This window comes from Gallus gallus, chromosome 12 (assembly GCF_016699485.2).
Source record: "Gallus gallus isolate bGalGal1 chromosome 12, bGalGal1.mat.broiler.GRCg7b, whole genome shotgun sequence".
NCBI classification, from domain to species: Eukaryota; Metazoa; Chordata; class Aves; order Galliformes; family Phasianidae; genus Gallus; species Gallus gallus.
In genome coordinates this window covers 15,653,688-15,672,932 of record NC_052543.1, presented here as the reverse complement: position 1 = coordinate 15,672,932, position 19,245 = coordinate 15,653,688, and the positions used below count along the sequence as shown (strand labels likewise).

The following is a 19,245-nucleotide window of genomic DNA, read 5'->3' as shown; positions in this document are numbered from 1 at the left end:
AGCTGTACAGATTTCTTCCTATTAAACTTCTAATCTTAGAGCTTATAGATGGGAAACATTTCATAGTAAGATAATGCATCCAAAGGTCTCTTTTGCTCTCTTCTTCTAGATCCCGACCACAGCAAAGCAGGAGTTGGTCACACTGCCTCCAACAGTTCTGGAACGGCCCTCTGAGACCATCACAGAGAGCACAACATACAAACACACACAGCACAGAACGAGCTCCGTGGAAAAATGTACCAATTCCAGTTGTAACCTGGGTTCTCAAAATCAGCCTTAGCCAGCGAGGGAGGCTCAGCAGTGAGGCATGGATTTACTTCATGTGGAGTGTATGCACTCACAACAAACGCGGCCAATAGTTTGATAAATGAAACCAAAAGACGTGCATCTGCCCAAAGGTGCAGAGTCAGTGCAGTCAGCTCCATCCCAAAATATCTGCGTGCTGCATGATGAGCTTGGCAGCCAAGCACAGCTCTCCTGAGAAAAGCAGGCTGGGGAAGTGAAAAGGTAACGTTTAATAGCTCCTATCAAAGCAAATGCTGAACAGAATTTCGTGGGCTATTTCTGTTTCTGTGCTAAACAGCAAAGGCCTACTGCAAATAGCAGAGAGAGTTCCTCTAAAGAGAAAAGGTCACAGAAATGTTTCACCATGGAAAATGCTCTGTTACAGAGATCAGGACCAGCTCCTAATACAAAAGAAATAGCATTTTTCTATGCAACTTCTTATTGTCTCCATATGTTTACACAACAGAGATGCCAATTACAGCCTTTCCTTTCAAGTCTGTTTTCAAAACTAAAAGAATACAAGAATATTTGGCTAATAGGATTTCCTTCAAGTGAAGTGAATGCGAGGTGCAGAACCAACGTGGGATTACTGACTCACCCACAGAAACACAGAGAAGGCATCTCAAAGACACAGACCTCTGGCTCAGCTCTGCTCTCCCTGCCCTCAGCTCAGGCTCTTACCATTGCCTTCAGCCAACACGAGCTGCATACCGCTTCCAACTCAGACATTATTACCTTTCAGTTTAAAACACATAACGATCCTCGTAAGAGACCAAAAAATATTTCAGGAACTTTTAAAATCTGTTCCTCCAAGATACACTTTTATTTTTTTTCAAGCACGCTGAGACACAGTTCCTGGATGCAAGCACATGTGACCAGTTCTAAATAAAGTCTATTTTCCACTTCTTGCACAACTGGAACAGATGTAAGCAGTAGCCTGAACAAACTGCATTGCAGAACCTAACCGGAATATAAAACACTCCAATAAGATCCGTAAATAGCAGTGCTATGAAGACTACCTCCAGTAAAGCAGAAATTCAGTGCTGAGAAGCCTCAACGTAATCAAGTTCAGATTTAATCACGCTGCAAAGTTCATTTGCCAAATTAAATTTGATCATCTGCAGATTGAGGCACTTCAGAAGAGCCCTGTTGGGCTCCATGCTAAGCACATGTCTCAGAAATGTTTGCCTCTGGTTACATTAACGTTTCCTCAACAAACACCGGGCATTATAAGGAAAGCTGTTATTAAAGTCGGTCTTCATTGTTCAGAGCAGCACCAGGAGAAAGCAAGTGCTCTCCAGGGGATCCCAGCTGGGCAGAGGGGAGGTCCGAGCAGATGGAAGTAAGGCACAGACAGCTTACATCACTGCTGCAGCAATGACAAACTCAACAGCTCAGTGCTGTTGCTCATAAAGCAAGAGCAAGCTTCCTCTACGAGTAACACACAACTTAAAAGCATTTCCTAATAATTTTTTCCACTAAAAATAACTCCAGTAGCTGCATCGTTCCAAACCAGCCTGAATAGAAATTGGCTGCAAAAGGGTAAAAGAAAATAGCACAACCAGTAGCAACCTAACTGCAGGTATGTGGCTTTATTTAGAGCAAGGAAGTAAATGACAACATCTGATAATTATGTCCTGGCACTTCAGAGGCAGCTCACACCAATGCACACACATTGCAGGGAATCAAGAAAACAGAAATGCATTTGAATCTTTTTTTTTTTGGCCACGTTTGGGTCAGTTCAGTGCACTGTGTGCATCTCAGCGGGTCAAGCTGTGCCTTCAGTGGTTCCCACTCAACATTCACCCAAAGGAAGAAGTGTACAGAACAGGGCAGGCGCTGGGTCAGTAAGTGGTAACCGCATGCAGAATAGGCAACAGGACAGGGTAAATATTACAGCAACTGCGAGCAACAGCAGCAGGCTGTGAGGCCTTCCCTTGCAGATCCCAGTTTGATACCCAAGGTAGAGCCTTAACAAGTCAAATGATTTAAAGAAACTACATTAGTACTGTGACAGATGTACTGTAACAGTGTTCTGGTGACTGCATGCAGAGGGGACATCTGTGTTTACTTCTGGCAATCACTGATTACTTTCTTCAATCGATTGTCTGAAAATAAAACTCCACCCATTTCACTGTGCACTGCTTACACCAGAAAGGAAATCTTATTGACTCGTTCATTACACAACCACGTATGTACTCAGGAGTGCGTACGTATAAATTAGGACTATCAGCCTCCAAAAATAAGGCAGCATAGGAATGAAGTACGAATGAGAGGAGGGGGAAGGAAACCAAGCCCAGCCACTGCCACTTGAGTTCAAATCCAGTTTCCTCCCACAGTGAGGAGTCACTCTGGAGAAACCAAAGCAACCAAACCATCATCTCAGTTTTCAAAGATGTTCAACCACAGCAAATTCCAGAGAACCCAAAGTGTATCTAGCACTCTGTACAAGAAGCTAGGCTCTTACAAACCTGAAGGGTTTAGGAAACATGGTTGGAAATGATGCATCTTTGTCCAATGAGTTCTCTTCATCTCTTGTGATTAAAGCTTTTTGCTGACATTTTTCCTTGGCCTCTAGCATTCCGCTGTGGCTTGGCCTAACTTCATACAGTATTTACAGCAAAAAGCTTTTGTTATTGGACCCCTGGTGGCTTAGGATTGCAGACTTGAGTTATGAAATATGGATGGGCTAACTGAGAGGGCACACCAGCAAGGAGGAATATCGAGCTGGATGTCATACACTGGAAAACAAGCAACTGGGGAGGATGCAAGGAGGATATGACCTGAACAAGAGGCAGCCAGGACTGAGTTCAAGGGCCAATAAAACATTTCTTCTAGGGTCAGAGCCACTGGCACTCCTATGTACTGCTGAGTTGTATGACTTATATCTACTCACAATTTCAGCGCTATGAGTAAGCCGAGGATGCTTCTCACTTCTTATTGTTAAAAAGCATCAGAGAAAGCCCTGAATGTTGCTAGGAAATCAGCAGTTCTCAGCAGGGAAAGTAGCAGATTGCTATTAAGCCCCATCCCCTAACACCGGTGGTTACCTCTGTTCTACCTGCTCCCTCGATAATGCTGTAGAGAAGACTGTAAGAAAGCAGTTCTCATGCCCATAGCCCCATCACAACACTGTTTTAACCTGGTGCTGCTCCACTGACTGCTGTGCCATTACTCTGATTGCGTTACAGGAGAAAGCAGCACAGTGATGCTGGATTCCCCAGTAACCACGATTAGGTTGGGCTCAAGCCTGAGCAGCACTGAAGGACTACTGAAGTCCCCACAGATTGCAATCTGTATGCTATGAAGCAAGCAGGCTTATGAGCAACTTCTGCCATGCATTATCAGGTTCCATCAGTCTGGCTCTGGGGCTGGGTTTACATGGACCTGGCAGGGACGTCTGAGTCCTTGGCTCTTCAGCTCCCACGGGGCCAGGAGACGCTGGAACTCACCTGGAGGTGACAGCTGCACACGAGGCAGCAGGCAACATAGCAAGGTCAGCACATCAGCCAACATGCCGGTGAAAGTCAGGGAAGCCCAAAGTGACAGCAAGGCATCATAAGAGCCAAAAAGTGCATGTAACATTTGTGCAACACAACTTCCAGATTACAGAGGAGATGACTGCAAAGGGACAACTCTCACACACCAGTCAGAACCTGAGGCTGCTGCAGTCCGGGCTGATAGCTGTGCATTGGTGACCTGCACGGTGACTGCTACAACACGGTCACTGCTATAATACGGTCACTGACCCCACGCCACCCCAGCTGCCCTAACAGCAGCAGGTCCACCTCTTCTGCACCCTTCATGTCTTTCACTATGAGACTTCAGTGTTTCTTCAGTGCTCAGAGCATGATCAAGAATTCATTAGAAGTCAGCCTGACACGCAGCGCAATCCAAGTTCATTCCAGCAGTTTTTGATATTTACCTTCCCATTCATTTTCCAGCTACACACACAGACAGACGCAGAGCATTGTTCAGAAGCACAAGCCGTGACTGTGAAGGCAGGCTAACAGCCCGGGCTGCAATGAGATACACCCGCAGCAAGAACCTGGAGCTGGGGTGAGGGGTCGCTCCCAACCCTGGGCTCAGAGTAGGGGCACACAGAAGGCAGGGGAGGGCTCAGAGCACCGGGGGGCACTTCCAGCACCGGGAGTGAAATCAGGCACAGTAACACACCGCAAGAAATGGAACCCTGTGTGGTTTTATTCCCCTTTAAAACACATATCTAAGCGACACAGCCGCTTCAGATAAGAATAAAACGCGTATCTCCGGAAAAAAACACTTCAGGAAGAAGCTGACACACCTCGCCGAAAGTTTCCAATCCCCAGCGCTCGCACACAACACACCTGCTTTCAAAGTCAAATGAAAGAGAGCGGCCCGGAACGCGAGACCTTGCGGCGACCGCGCACCCAAAGCGCAAAGCCCGGACCGCACCGCACCGCACCGCCCGTCCCCGTCCGGCCGGAGCTGCGGGGACTCGGCGCGGCCGTGCAGTGCAGAGCAGTGCAGTGCAGAGCAAAGCAGCGCAGTGCAGCCGGCCCCGTGCCCCGCCGACAATGCCCTTTACATAATGGCACGGCGGGGACGGGCCCGCCCCGCGCAGGCCGAACAAAACTGCCATTCTTGCAGGAAGCACCGGCTCAATGGCTGCTTTTAGCACGCTGCTCCGCGGGACGTTCCCCTCCGGTGCCGTTTATCGGGGCCGCTCCCAGCCCGTACCCTTCCCCCAGGCCCCGATCCACGCCAGGACAGCGCGTCCCCCGGGTCCCGGCCGCCGCCGCCCACCTGCTCTTGAGGGGCTGACTCTTCAGCTCGTAGTACGTCTTGGGCTCCTCGTGGAACTCCTCGCCCACCTCGAAGTCCGGCACGATCCCCGACTCCGCCTGCATCGTCGCCGCCGCGAGAGGAGAGCCGCGAGGTGACCGCCGCGCCGCTCGGAGCCGCTCCGCTCCCGCACGCCCACAGCGCCGCGGTCCGCCCCGCCCGGCACTGAGTCCGCCCCGGGGCCGGGCCGGGCCGCCGCCTCCGCCCGCCGCAGCGCCCACCTGCGGCCCCTCGACCCCCGCCCCGCTCTGAGCTCACGGCGTGACGTCACGGGGCACTGAGCACAGCTGGGCGTGACGTCACCGCCCCTTTGCGAGGCGGGGCTTTCCGTGACGTCCCGAAAATCCGCGTTTCGGGGTCAAAGTGGAAAAGTACGAGCTGGGGGCCGGCCCTCGCTAGCGGGACGGGCTCGGCGTGCGGCGAGAGGCAGGGAGGGACGCTCTGAATGCAAACGACGTGCAGGGAAAGTGTCGAGGCGGCACGGAGTGAGGTTTGTGGTACTGCAGAACGCCGGGGATTCCCGTCCCAGGGCGGGGTGAATTTCCAGCACAGCAATTTCAAGTCTTCCTTCAAGTTTTGCATGCATTTATAAATGAACAAAAACAAACCCTTAAGCATCGCTGGGAAAAGTGTGATAAAATCGCTTAAAAAGAGCCAGCAAAGGGATGCTGTGACTCCAACAGCCTGGCTGGCTGCTCACATCGCACCCCACGCAAGTAAAGTTGAGCACAAGTTTCAGCACTGGGGCCCAAACGGCTCTGCAGCCTCCAAACTCCGTGCAGTGACTCCACAGCGAGAGCAATTGCTTTGCTGAATCTGAATCAGAGGCGACAACTTGGATAGGGCCCCGAAGAGTGTTCTTTTGAGCCCACATTGGCAGATGGCGGGGATAACTCTGAGGAGCTGTGGGCTTGCTAACTGCTTTGGGGAAAAAAAAAAGGGGGGGGGGGGGGGGGAAGCAACCACCAAACAAACAGTGAGAACAACTGGTAAAAAGCCCACTGCCAAATTGCACTTCCAGCTGAGTTGCGGCTCCTTGAGCTCAGTGCTGTTGCAATGAGATGCTTCTGTGAGCAAAGGATGGTGCAGGGGAGCAAGGAGCAGGACACAGCCGGTTGTAATGGCTTCTCCTCTATTTTTCTAGGTGCAGAAATGATACATTCTGCTGTTCAAAATGTACAGCGTATGAGGTTTCAGCTTCGTTTTAATTATAGCACTCGTTCTAAAGACCCAGTATGCAAATCTATGTCCTAAGCAATGACGCTGCTCTTGAGATATTGCAGCTCCAGTAGCAGCACTCGTACAGCTCACAGCACAGAGAACACTGCCTTTCCTCTCATCACCCCACAAAGCCCTTATTTCTGTCTTTTACCCCTTTTCTGGGCCAGCACACAGTTTGTGTTCAGTGGGCAACGTCTCACTGCACCTGGGCTAATTGGGACCTTGACAGCGTTCTGCTGAGTCATGAAAAGCTCTCCTCATAATGGATGGCATTGGTGCTTGTAATTCTGTTGTTGTAGAGCTTATCTTTCAGAGCGAAGGAACAATACTTCCCCTGGGCCGAAGCAGGATATTAGTACATAAACGCACCCCCAAACAAACATGATGCTTAAAGGTGTATCTATTACGCCAATATTGCAGTTAATTAGCCATAAAAATAAAGGAAATTAAACTCAAAAGAGATATTCGGTGAAATTAAAGAAGTGGCTGTTGTGCTGTCACGAGTTCTAGATTTCTGTAGAGCAATTCTATGGAGCACTGAGTGTTTTTCAGTTGTGGATGTCCAGCTGCTTTAGGGAAGTGGGGAAGAGCAATTACTGACAGTGGAAAACAAGACACAAAAAGGTCATTGGTCACACATCAAATCGGTGGCAGAACTTGAGTTTTATTCCACTGATTGCATTACACAAATAACCCCGCTGGGACCTTTCTCATGTAGGTTTCCGGTGGCATTATCACTTCTCCATGGCCCATAACCTGCAAGCAGGTCCAAACCACTCTCACAGCCACGTAGCCATGGGCAGCAAGCATGTTGAGCAGAGCTGCTACTCCTTGCCCCCCTCATTTGTAGCAGCTTCACTCACAGATCCCATAAGTTGTGTTTTTCTTCTCCTGACCTACAAATGCCATTTAAAACAGTTCTCCCATCAGTACTGTCACTCAGAATGCAGTTCGGGGATCTCTAGTGACATCAGGAGCAGCAACATCATTTGGTATCTCTGTCAGTAGGCAAAACATTTGCCACCCAACTCAGCAGAGTTCCCAGTTTGAAAGAATTTCCCCACAGCAACTGTTTGTGCATTCAGCTGAAGGGAAAAGGAAGCAGTCAATGCTGCTATTCAATAAAAGCAAACAGGCATGTGACAATTTTGAAGCAAGTTCCCAGGCCTTAGCACTCATACTCTGTACTGTACGCTGTGAGATCTGGGATGAGAACAGCATTACTCCAGCAGATCGAGGCAAGAAGCTGTTACTCCCTTCTCTCTCTATTGGGCAGAATACTCTGACATACAAGAAAGCCAACAGCTGCATAGAATGCAATAAGTCCACGTGGTTCATCTGCAGGCAGGGTTTGCCAGACACCAGAAGCAGACGAGTGTTTTGGGGGAATCCAACAACTGTTTTGAGAAAGAGAATAACAGGCTGGGTGCCCCACATCCAGGCAGGACAGCTCACCCTGCTCAGCGTGGGGCCATTCTAAAAACATTCCCTGCGAGATTTGCATCTGCTTCTCAGAATGAAAACGGTCCCCCTCACCGCATGAGAGCCCCGGGACAGATAAGCAGAAGTCACATTTTAAAATAGAGCTTGTAAGACTACTTCATCACACTTGGAACAAAGTCTGAGATGCTGTCAGTCCCAGGCTGGTTTTATCAGCAGAACTGAAGGTGATTAATTCTGCAGCTGGGCTCCTGAATGAATTCTGCTCCTTTAATGAGTCACGCACTAATTCCTAGCCCTTTCTTTCTTCATCCCTACCATATTCTTCTGTACTTAAATGGATAGGTGATGGAAACATTCAAGGGGAACTATACAGTATCCTTGGCTTGATTTTCACGCGTTCCTCTTTCCGGATGCTATCTCATGACACGGGTTAGCAACAGCAGCGGTAGCACAAACAGAAGCTGCAATAGCAATGTCATCCTGACTCTGCTTTAGGAAAAATAAAAAAAAAGCCTGGGCTGGGGTTTCAGTCATTCTCTCCAGTTCTTGCTCAAAAGACTAGTTTTAAAGATTTCCACAGTTAAGAGAGTGAACAGATGCTGCTAGGTCCAAGCAGACAGAGTTGGAGGTCACCATGTCTCAGTGAGGAACTGCAGATGCTGCAGCCAAGTGGGATTGGGCTTTAGGCATCCTGGTCTACTGGAAGGTGTCTCTGCCAATGGGACAGCATTGGAAATGGATGATCTTTAAGGTCCTTTCCAGTCCAAGCCATTCTATGATTCTATCATCTTCCCTGGCCTGGGGAGGGACTGACGGATGGAGAAGAGGCATCTGAGGGTTCTCCCCATTGGTCCATGGCCAGCAGATGACCTGGGGGGGCTACCATTGGAAGAGCAGCAGTAGAGTAGGACTCTATGTACCACCACTCGACAGGGAGAGTTGGGCTGGGAACAACTCTTTAAAACTCAGTAAAAGCAACGGAACAAAGCTAGTGAGGGCAACCTTATCTGGTGTAACAAACCTGTTTAATTAAAATGGCACAAAGGCCACAGCAGATGTAGATAAACCAAGTTAAACTCTAACACTGATTTAACATCATTTGCTGCAGCATCAGGGGAAGTTAAACTGATTATAGAGTTAACTGATTTCAGTAAGTTTGCCCCAAGTACTTGCACTGGCTTAACTAGGCTGCTTAAAGTCAAGAGAGAGCTTCAGCTCTGCCACATTTTCCCTGTTGTATTTAAACCAGCACAACCTGTAGGGACATGTGAGCAACTGCCTTTAACAGGGAGCAAAGTGCATCAAGAAAAGAGGACTTGGCCCAGGAGTGCTGGTCACAGGCACCTTATTCTTAGCTTTCCTGAGAAACTGTGTCATCTTAACATCAACAACACTTAGGTCTGAATTTGTTCCTGAAAATCCTATTATAAAAGGTGAGACCAAAATCACATTCTTTTTTTTTCCAAAATATACATAATCTGATCAATTGAGGGGGAAGGTGTTTCTTCTGTCTCCCCGCTGCCCAATAACAGTTTTGAATGGAAAACCATTTTTTTTCTCTGTAAGAACTTTCTACAGCTTTCTATTTTGATACAGACCTGTGAACGCTTCCCAAGCTTCATCTGTCTTTTGAGAGAGACTTCATTACAAGAGCTATTTGGAGAGCAAGACTTCCATCATTTTAAGAGCTCAAGATTATACACTAGAAATACAAACGCCTGTACTTAGTAGTCACAAGCTTGCGTACTAAGGTCCTTATTTTCCTGATTCACATCAGGCCTTTACACACGCTCTGTGAAGCACAAGCCCTCTCAATATGTCTTAGGATACACATTCCCTATCTGAAGTCAGAATCCCTTTGATTTTTCTCATCATCTGTATTCCACAATCCTTTTCTTTAACTACAAACTGTACAGAGATAATTGGTAATATAAAAGGCCCAAGCCATACAAAAGGGACAGGTTCCCAAAACTCTTCTCGAGTGATCATTAAGTGCGTTATTCATAAGGTGTCTCCAACAGGGATTTAATACCTTTACCCCCCTTTTCTCTCATTGGTTTGCCATTGATCTGACAAGAGGTGATGCAAGTCTGTGTCATTGCCTCCATCTACCTGGAGTGGAGAATTTGCCAGAGGGATTTTTTTCTGTGAAGAGAAGATACTTGGTTTAAAAAGTAGCTTTGTCAGACCTGTTGCCTACTTGTGAAGGAAAGCACCTGATATATCAGTCACAGGAACGTATCAAAGACCTGGTTTTGAGGTGCTCACATTCCAGCTGAAGCCCACATACAGCCATAAAGAGAGGGTGCCCATTCTCTCAGTATAAATCCAAGGACAAATCTGAATGTTTACCTCAAATGTATCCTTACAAGAAGCACAAAATTAGGCATCTTGCCCACCAGTCAGCAATATGCCTCTGTGTTCTCAGGTTTACCCTTCTGTGCACGTATCAACTTTCACTCTCTGTTTCTCTGCTCCGTGGTCATCCAGCACTTGTTACCGTCAATTTTGGTCCATGAAGAGGGAGGGCACAATGCACTTAGGGAGAAAGTCATTGTATACTGAAACCATAACCCATAGGCCAGCCACATGCAGTGCAACGACCCCAACAACAGAGCGTGAACCACTGCTTTTGAGGCATTCATTCTGGCAACCCTTTGGGAAGCACTGATGCCAGCACTACTTGGTTTTTTAGGAGGGTTGAAAAAGAACACCATTGCCTGGACTGAATTTTACACAGTTAGGTGACTAGAATACAGGAATAGACAAGAGGCTTAACTTTCCACATCCTTCTAGATGATGTACTATGAGAACTGGGTATTCAAGCTGCTTCACATGGCCTCAATTACTTGGCAGAGCAGCTTTCATAGACATGGCTAAAGTGAGTTGTCTTCCCTCCAAGGAGTTATTCAATAAGAAAGCCAGACCTGGAGTCCATGCTGCCTGCTTTCCCAGAAGTTAATGCCATTACTGTGGCAAAATGGAATGAAAAGTACACTCTGTACTGTTGTGGGAGAATGGAGAAAATACCCTCTAGTGATTTCCATAAAAATGTCATTGCACAGCAAGCCTTAACGCAAAGTTATTTGCAACATGGAAAGCCCTTGCTCAGCAGCATACTAAGTCTACTGGGTAGGTGTGAGCTCAGAGCAGCCAGATTTGCCTGGCTGAGTTACCTGCCCATGTTCACCTGGGCTGTCCTTGATAAAGATGGAAGATTCTGTGCTGTGCTTGGAGCTCTGCAACTGCAAGCTATCACTTCAGCCATAATCATTGCCAGCATCTCCATGAGTCTTTTACATAAAATGCATTATTTATATTTTCTCTGTATTATTAGCCAAAGGTCTCTGGCACTTTCCTGTTTCCTAAGTGTTCATAAAGCTTTACTTGATGTTAGCAAGTCTATTAATAAGAGCTGCAAGCAATCAGAGCTGCTCCACCAGCCTGGGAGGGGGAGTGTTGGTGACATTGTGTTCCAGCTGAAAGTCATGCAAAACTCTCTACACCTTCTTCTGAAAGACGTCGGCATCATCAGCAAATGCAAATGTGCAATCACAGCACCTCATAATTATTGGGAAGTGGTAGGCCCCGTTAGCATTGCAGATCCAAGCAAGCAGGATCCTTGCCCGTCTTGGATGCCATCAGTACAATTCAGCAGCAGATCCACATGCAAAGAGGACTTAACTATATGCCCATCTTTACAAGTGTGTTCTACCCCTCTGGGTTTCTGCTGTGCGGCTGAGCACAGATGAAGCACTCTCCTCCTTGTCTGCCATCAGGGCCAACAGGACAAGCAGAGCAGCCTTTGCTATGGATTACAGCAGTAAGACTGTTCCTTCGCTGTCTGCAGATGCATTTGAAACCCCCTATCAGCACTCTAGGGAGATGCTGTCTGAGCTCATTGCAGTGTTAGTACTGGAAAGAACTTGTAGGCCTCATTAAGAAATAGTTCTGTTCTTGAGTCTGTCTTGCTTTTTTTAAAGCACTCGGGAGACAACAAAACCACATTTCCTCTTCACACTCAATTTTGTGATCAGGGCCTGAAGTGCTCACTGCCAGATGTTGCCCTGTTTTCATGCAATCTGTGCAACAAGCACCAATGCCAGCAGCTATGATAGCCTATGATGTCGGTGCACAGAACAACCAGGTTAAGTGTTCTACATATAGCTAATCAGAGCAAATGTGCGATGTCTTATAGTTTAGATATGTTAAACATATAGTATAGATGCAGTATTTTGATGGGATCTCTGAATATCAAGTTGCACGTCTTACACCACCAAACATCAAGATGTTCCTGCTCAGCACCACACCACCCCCATGCTTATTCTTTGTCATCATTCTTTCACATCCATCATGCTATTATTGATACTTAGATATACTGTTTTAAGCATGGGGAAAAAAAAAAAAAAAACAGCTATTTCTTTTATCCAGATTCTGTTCTGGATTTCCAGATTTTCCCTATTTATCAAAGTAATGCAATCTTAGAGAAGTATGTGAAAACCACGCCAGGGCATATATTTATGGTCCACACTCAGCGCTAACAAATAATTCACCACAAATAATGACATCCCATTCCTATTCCAGCGTTGCCCTCTTCCTCAGATCCCCATAGAGCTGCACCACAAGAAATCAGAAAGATCAGATGCCCAAAGGTATGGAAAGGCACAAGGACCCCTCACCACATGGGAGGTGCTGTGATCTCTGCCATCCCATGGCTTGCCACTCAGTCTGTCCCCTAACCACCCCTCATCTATCTGATTTTCCTGTCCTTTGCCTTTTAAGTAATGGTGAATGAAAATCCTCCCTGAAAATCACTCCAACAACCCAGCCCCATGACTTCTAGGTGATCTTAGGTTTTACACTCACCAAAGGCTCGACGGGATCCCTCCAGTGCAAAACCAGAGGAGAGCAGCTGATGAAATATAAAGAATTTTGTAAGACTCTCATTAGGGAAACAAAAGGGCACACTGGCATGCTCTAAACGGACGAAAGATGCTAAGCAAGGAGCTGGTCCCATGGCCTCACTGAATGTATTCCTTACATACAAGGTGTTAAGAAACATGTAGATGTGATACTAAGGAATACAGTTCACTGGGCAACATCGTTGGTAGGCTGTCAGTTAGATTAGATGATCTTACAGGTCTTTTCCAAATGTAATGACTCAATATTTGGTCAAGAGAAAGCTCCAGACCTGTTTTCCTTTGCTGGAAAGGGGACATGAAGAATGAGAAAGCAGCAGAGGGGGAATTCCAGGGAATTGAGCTGGGAAGCAGAGGGAATAAAAAGTGCTTATTGCATGTCTGGCATGCACCTGACTGACATTTCACTCTTAAAAGTGCTCCCAGTAGATTAATGCAGATAAACGAGTGGAAGTCATCTGATTCAAACATGTGTTGAACAAGAAACCACATAAATGAAAATATCAAGGATACATTGAGTGATGAGGCAATGAGCTCTAGTCTGTAAACATTCTTTCACAGGAAAATCATGTGCTTTGTATAAAAAAAAAAAAGAAAGAAAGGCTGTTTTCTTTTGGCAAAACTCTATTAAAATCCAATAAGCCACAACTAGTTATTCACAGTGGGATCTGAAGCTTGCATTGGGCTGCTCTGTATCATGAGGTGCAATTTATTCTAGCACTGCTGTCATATTCTGTTCATTAAGTGTCACCTTGTCTGTATACACCAGCAGGGCTCCCAGAAAGGAGTCACAGGACCACCAAATGCGTTTCCTCCCGCAGTTGGCAAGCCAGGGAAGTGCTGAACATGGGCTCCGGCTCCTGCTGGCTCCCACTGCCACTTGGAAAGTTAGGCAGGAAAGTCCTCGCTCACCAAAATTAGGTCACTAAGGGAGAAGAAGCGTCCCTGCACACTGTAATGGTGAGAAACTTCCTACACAAATTATGTGGGACTGGAAGCCTCCACGAATGCCACTCAAAGCACTCTCCCACTTCCAGGCTCCTCTGAACAAGACACAGACAATGAGGTTTTTCCATTCTTCCTTTGCCCATTCCCAGTTTCTCCAGAGTACCTCAAAGAGGGATTTGTTGAAATACCCATGAAGGGAGTGCTGCAGAAGCCCAAAATCTGTGGTGTGGATGTATGCCTGTCATTGAGATGTGCCCCATTTGGCAGCCAAGCCTGTCTGCCCTGAAGCCTATAGGGGCACATAGCACTTTCTGCTGAACAGGTCCATGGTGACAAGCAATGCCTTTTGCTACACCAGAGAGCAAATAGTATACTGATAAGAATCATCCCCAAAGTGACAAAATTAGTTATATCTACGTTTGATAACTTTTCCAGTCTTTGTGCTCTGCTGGTAAATCTCTTTGGCTGAGTATCACTTTGGCTTTCTTTTCTCCCATCTAGCATGATGTCTTTTGGGATTATCTAAATAAATAGCTCATTATTTTCCTCTCCCTATTACTTTGAAGATGTCTGTATAACAGACACTATCAATGGGACTTTTCCTTCACCCATCCCAAAGTCAGCTGCCCAATGCTGTCATGGAGCAGCAGCTCCAGTCAGTATCATCAGCTACAATGCTAGGAGCCTACAGAGCCCACTTTGTCACAACAAGTTTGGAGAGCAGTGAAGCCTGAGATGAGCTTTACCTTAAACCACCAAAGCACCACTGCAAAGTTTACATCAGATCTGTGACATCAGACCAGCATAAAGCTAACTCTGTGTTACCAAAATGCTGCTTGCCATGGCCAGAGACTCCTTGCTTTTATCAGTACTTCCTGGCATGAACTCAGATACCACGAGATCTACTTTTTTGCACTTCCATTTCTGAGTTTTTCAGCTCAGCTAGCATGACCCAGACAGCAACGGGAAGGGAATTTGTTTAGAGCAGAGGAAAAGACAACTTTCCAAATTGATTTACTAAAACATCTTCATTCTCAGCTCTGCAGAAATTTCAACACGACCTGGAGGACATTTGGCTGGAATTTTGCACAACTATGCACATATCCCTAGCACAGCCCATGGGCTTGCACACCACAGGTCTCAACTTGGTATGCTCCATTACACACAGATAGCTGTTTACTCATGTCCAGTTTTAGTGTCTACCATGAGTAGTCCTACTGAATGCAGTGGGACTATTTCCACAGAGAGGAACTGCTTAATATGAGTAAGAGCATTGCAGCTTGAGAGAGGGTGAAGATGTGCAATGAAACCTTACATCAGTACCTCTCTAAAAGGGCATATCGTTGCCTCCCCAGCACTCTTGGATCTGGTTGAGGTCACTGTCAGCAGATCTCTCTGGATGTAGGGCTGGCTAGGATGCCCCAGCCATTCTCAGGGCACAATTTCCTTTTTCCAAGGACTCTCTTTAAGGATTGTTGCCAGACACCTCTCTTTCACCATCTTCCTCATAAAGAGAGGTGTCTCTTACCAGAAAACAGCCAATGAAAGCCAATGGAAGGCTTCCTGCAGCAAGATGCCATGACTCCTCAGTCTGGATCCAAAGCAATTTTAAGCCTCTCTTCCCTACAGGTGTAGCTCCAAACACTCCATCCAAAACTCAGAGCCAACTTCGCGCAGCAGCTGACTGAAATTGAAAGTGATATCTCAGCCATCTGTTTAAAAATGTGAGGGCATTGACTCATTAGTTTCATCCAACTGTACCAGCACAATAAAAAACACACGCCTTCTGGAGAACAATATCAACATGTGTGGGAGGGCAGTATCTCTGCAAGATGTGGTGGGATGCGGCAGCGAAGAGCATCTCTCTAGAAGTGATCTGCAGGAGCTTTGTCCTGACTTGCCATGCTAGTGCTGGGTTCCCTCTGCATGGGCTCTTGCCATTCCCACACTGGACAGCAGGCTGTTCTGTTTGGGTGCTCTCCTTGGATTGGGGTTGTGGTGATCAGGACTGCCTTCAGCTGCCCTGGTCTCATCCAGCCAGTCCCAATTAGCAGAATTACAATAATCAGAGATTGTTGTAATCATGTGGGACTACTCACAGGCCAATCAGAGCATTTTGCAGCAAGTTTTCCAGATCAGGGGTGAAAGCTGGCAAAGATCAGTTTAACAGTGTGCCTCAGTTCATGGAGCTGCTGAAGAAAACATAAGTAAAGAGAGAAATCAGATCTCGGCAGAGTTCAACATCTGAAAGTTGAAGTCTCCTCCTTATGAGCTCACCATGCTCTGCTGAGCAAGTGGAAGGGAAAAAAATTTCTCTCAATAGCGTGACTTCAAGAAAGGAAGTTGTGTGGGCAGAAGCAGCGGGGTAACTTTAAGTGCAGCAACGTCTCCTTCCACAGCATGCTGGCCAAAGGGCACTCGTCTTATTCCAGGTGGGGAAATTTCGATGGCAAGAAGTAGGGAGCAAAATATCCAATATCACCCACTTTAGAGACACTTATTTCTAAAGCAAATTATGACTCCAACCATAAACTTTTTATTGCTGCCTCTCATGCAGTTCATTTATTGTAACTTCCTTTTTTGAGTGGGCTGTTTATTTTTAAGCAAGTGTTGTTACATTTTTCACTAGATTACTAATAGCCACGTGCTCTGGCTGCTGAAGCTGAATAAGCTGATGTAACTGTAGGTCAGAATCTCAGCTCCTTCCTTAGCCTGTGCCCCCCCCAAGTAAATATACAGAAGATGAAGTCAAGCTTTCCTCTAAGATCCCAATGCACTTTGCACTTGGGGGAGAAGACAAAGTCCCACTTCCAGCGCAGCCACCAGACCTCAGGGTGCTGCAGATGGGAAGGAGACAAGGGAAATTTCTACCTGCCACTGATAGAGCTTTGCAAAGTACGGGGTTCTGCATCAACCCCTTATTTCTGACACAGCTCTTAAGAGTTAACGAACAATTCATTAAGTTCTTGCACCAGCAGCTTTGGAGACTCCTTCCCAAAGCCCCAGCAGAAGGTTTATTGCACTCGCTAGCTCAGCTAACAGCGTGATATTGGGGCACACACTCAAACACTCCCCTGGCATTGGCACCTGGGGGTTTTCCTGGTCCAGCAAGCCCTTGCCTTATGGCTTGGGCCCTCCCAAAACCAAGTGCCAGGTATTCTCCTTCCCAGAGTCCTCCACCCACCAGATGTTTTGTCCCACTGAGAGTTTGTGACAAACTAAAAGGTCGTTATTACTATTTTTGTGCTTCTGTGTGCATGGAAATGAGGAAATAGAACTGCTCTGGGTTTTCTAAACACGCCTTCCTCTCATGAGAAGAGTTTACTGGAAGCACGCGTTCTTGGATAGGCCAAACAGCCCTGGGCTGCCCTTGCTGGGTGCAGAGCAGCCTTGCTGAAAGACAGTTGCGACAAGCAGGCTGCTCTGGGTGTCTCCTTACAAGCATCTGCTCTCTGTTTGCAGGCGTTGTGCAAGATGGAGCGGGGCCAAAGCCCTCCAAGCATAGCCAGCTTCAGAGCCATCTGAGTGTGCAAGGGAGGACACCAACAGCACTTTGTCTACTCCACAGGCACAACCAACACCTCTGCTCTTCCCAGAGTGAAGGTTTGAAGGAGATAATATGCACTTACTAGAAATGTTTCAGTTATTCACATCTACGGGTCTCACTGAGGTGAAGTGCTCCTGTCCTATCAGCAACACCACTGCCACGGTATTTTCAAATGGCAAGATCAGCCCAAGACTCTATCCAAGCTTTCAGGTGGTTGGTAGACCTGCCTGGCACCATGCTTTATGCTTGCTGAGAAGTAAATCTGTTTTTTACTATTGTTCAAAGTGAAGATTATTTGGATGAGATTATTTAATTCCAAATTTGTCTGAAGCCAAATTTCTGGGATGGGCTTTGAAGAAGCCAATATGCTTTGGATCAAGCCTTCGGCACATTGCTCAATTTTCCATTCTTCTGCATGAAAACAGTTTACCAGTTACAGGGAGGAAAAGGGCAGCAAAGTTTTCCAGACAGCTCTCAGCACAGTGCAGCAGAGGCCATCTTCTAAGTTAGAGACCTCCTAACTCACATTACAGCCACCACACAAAGATCCATCTGCCCTATAGCTTTCGGATGCTGAGGTCCCACCTGAACCTCCTGCTTTCATAGGATCAAATTGGAGCTTGTGACCGACTAGGGAAGTAGGGCATTTCCCCAGGGTATTTCCCTTTACTCCTCTGTGGCACTACAAATGCCACAGAGGCCCTGTGGAAACCTGACAGTTCCTATTTTAGCAAGGCAACAGATGATCAAGTTAACATTTAACGCTCAGCACCGGCTCAGCCCATCGCGGTGCCTGCAAACTGTTCCGCGGAGCTGCTTGTCCTGATATCTGCACGTTCCCCGGTCTGCGGGCAGCACTTAAGCTCCGATACCCACGTTTAACCCCAAATCCTAGCAGGAGCTGAGAGCACTCTTCTAAACCCAACTTTTCGGAGCGTAATTATCACTTAAGCAGCGATTCAACTTCCACTCCCAACGAGGGTTTCTGCGCTCGCCCCGGCTGCTGCTCAGCCTGCCCAGCAGGGGGCGCTGCTGCCTCGCTGCTCGCAGCTCTGCTGCTGCAGGGCCGGGCTGGCATCGATAGGGGCGCCGGCTTTCTCCTCGGGAAAGTAGGCAGGCAGGCCTTTCGGAAACAGAAGAGCTCGTTTTCTGCATCCCACCACCTGGACGGCGGAAGCGTTACAACGCCGACTTGAAATAATTGAATTCCTAAAGCCTCACCTGGCGGACAGCGGGCAAATTCTGCTGTTCTATAGCTTAACTCCGAATTCAGCACAGCTGTCTCATATTCTGGGAGAGACCTTCAGAAAGAGTTTTGGAGGCTGGTAACCATTTGGTACGTGCACACCTGAGCTCCTTTAAATCAGCCAGCACAGCAGCAAGCAGGTCCCAAGAGGGCTGAACACGGCCTGGGAGCGGTGCCCTCTGCCGGGCTTTATGCAGCGAAGTTAAATACAGGAAGGCTGCTGCTACGCTGCCCACCTGCCCTCTGACCACGGGGATATGCATCTATATACACCTGCTGTCATTTATGGCATCACCAGTGATGTAACAGTCTGACAGCGGTACCCACCCCACAGCATTTCCCAGCCCTTGAGGAAAGGAGCAGATAAGGGTGGTTTTAGGCAAAGCCATCTCCTGACTAGAGGGGCAGCTGGGGTGCACTGAATGGTGCCCAGCCTCTATGGCCTGTTTGGGGTGAAAGGGTACAAGCATAGGGATGGTGTTTTAGGAATAAGATCCTTAAGTCAAGGAGCAGACAGCATCTGACATTCAGTTTAAAGCTCCCAAGGAGCAAAATGCACTGATCAAACACCTATTTCAAGTTGCTGTTTACCTAGCAAACATTTCTGCATTGGTTTCTGTATGGTTTTAAAGCTGTCAGATGCAATGGCAGGGGTATTTTGTCTTAGCACAAGCCTCTTTCTCTAGCATGGACTCTAAGATAGACCAGCCTACACTTGCAGAACGATGGCAGAAAATGAAATGAAAATGCTCATTTTGAGTAAATATTTGTTAAATTCCCTTCCAGCCCAGCAAACAAATTTGTGTGATCTG

General features: G+C 47.1%; 1 protein-coding gene and 1 long non-coding RNA gene across 5 annotated transcripts in view; both read right to left on the bottom strand.

The window, feature by feature from the left end:
* Window positions 1-5,238, bottom strand: part of MITF (melanogenesis associated transcription factor) — an 87,837-nt gene extending 82,599 nt beyond the window's left edge. For all 4 annotated transcript variants that reach the window (XM_015292966.4, XM_015292967.4, XM_015292968.4 and 1 more), the window contains exon 1: window positions 5,071-5,238. In XM_015292966.4, coding sequence (XP_015148452.2) covers window positions 5,071-5,174 — 104 coding nt within the window. In that variant the 5' untranslated portion in view covers window positions 5,175-5,238. The remainder of the gene's footprint in view (window positions 1-5,070) is intronic.
* A 10,117-nt stretch (window positions 5,239-15,355) lies between these two features.
* On the bottom strand, window positions 15,356-18,701 carry LOC121106660. The gene is made up of 2 exons (XR_005839410.1): window positions 18,409-18,701; window positions 15,356-15,832 (listed from the first exon to the last, which is right to left on the bottom strand). It is a non-coding gene; the product is annotated as an uncharacterized LOC121106660 (long non-coding RNA).
* Between the last annotated feature and the right edge of the window lie 544 nt (window positions 18,702-19,245).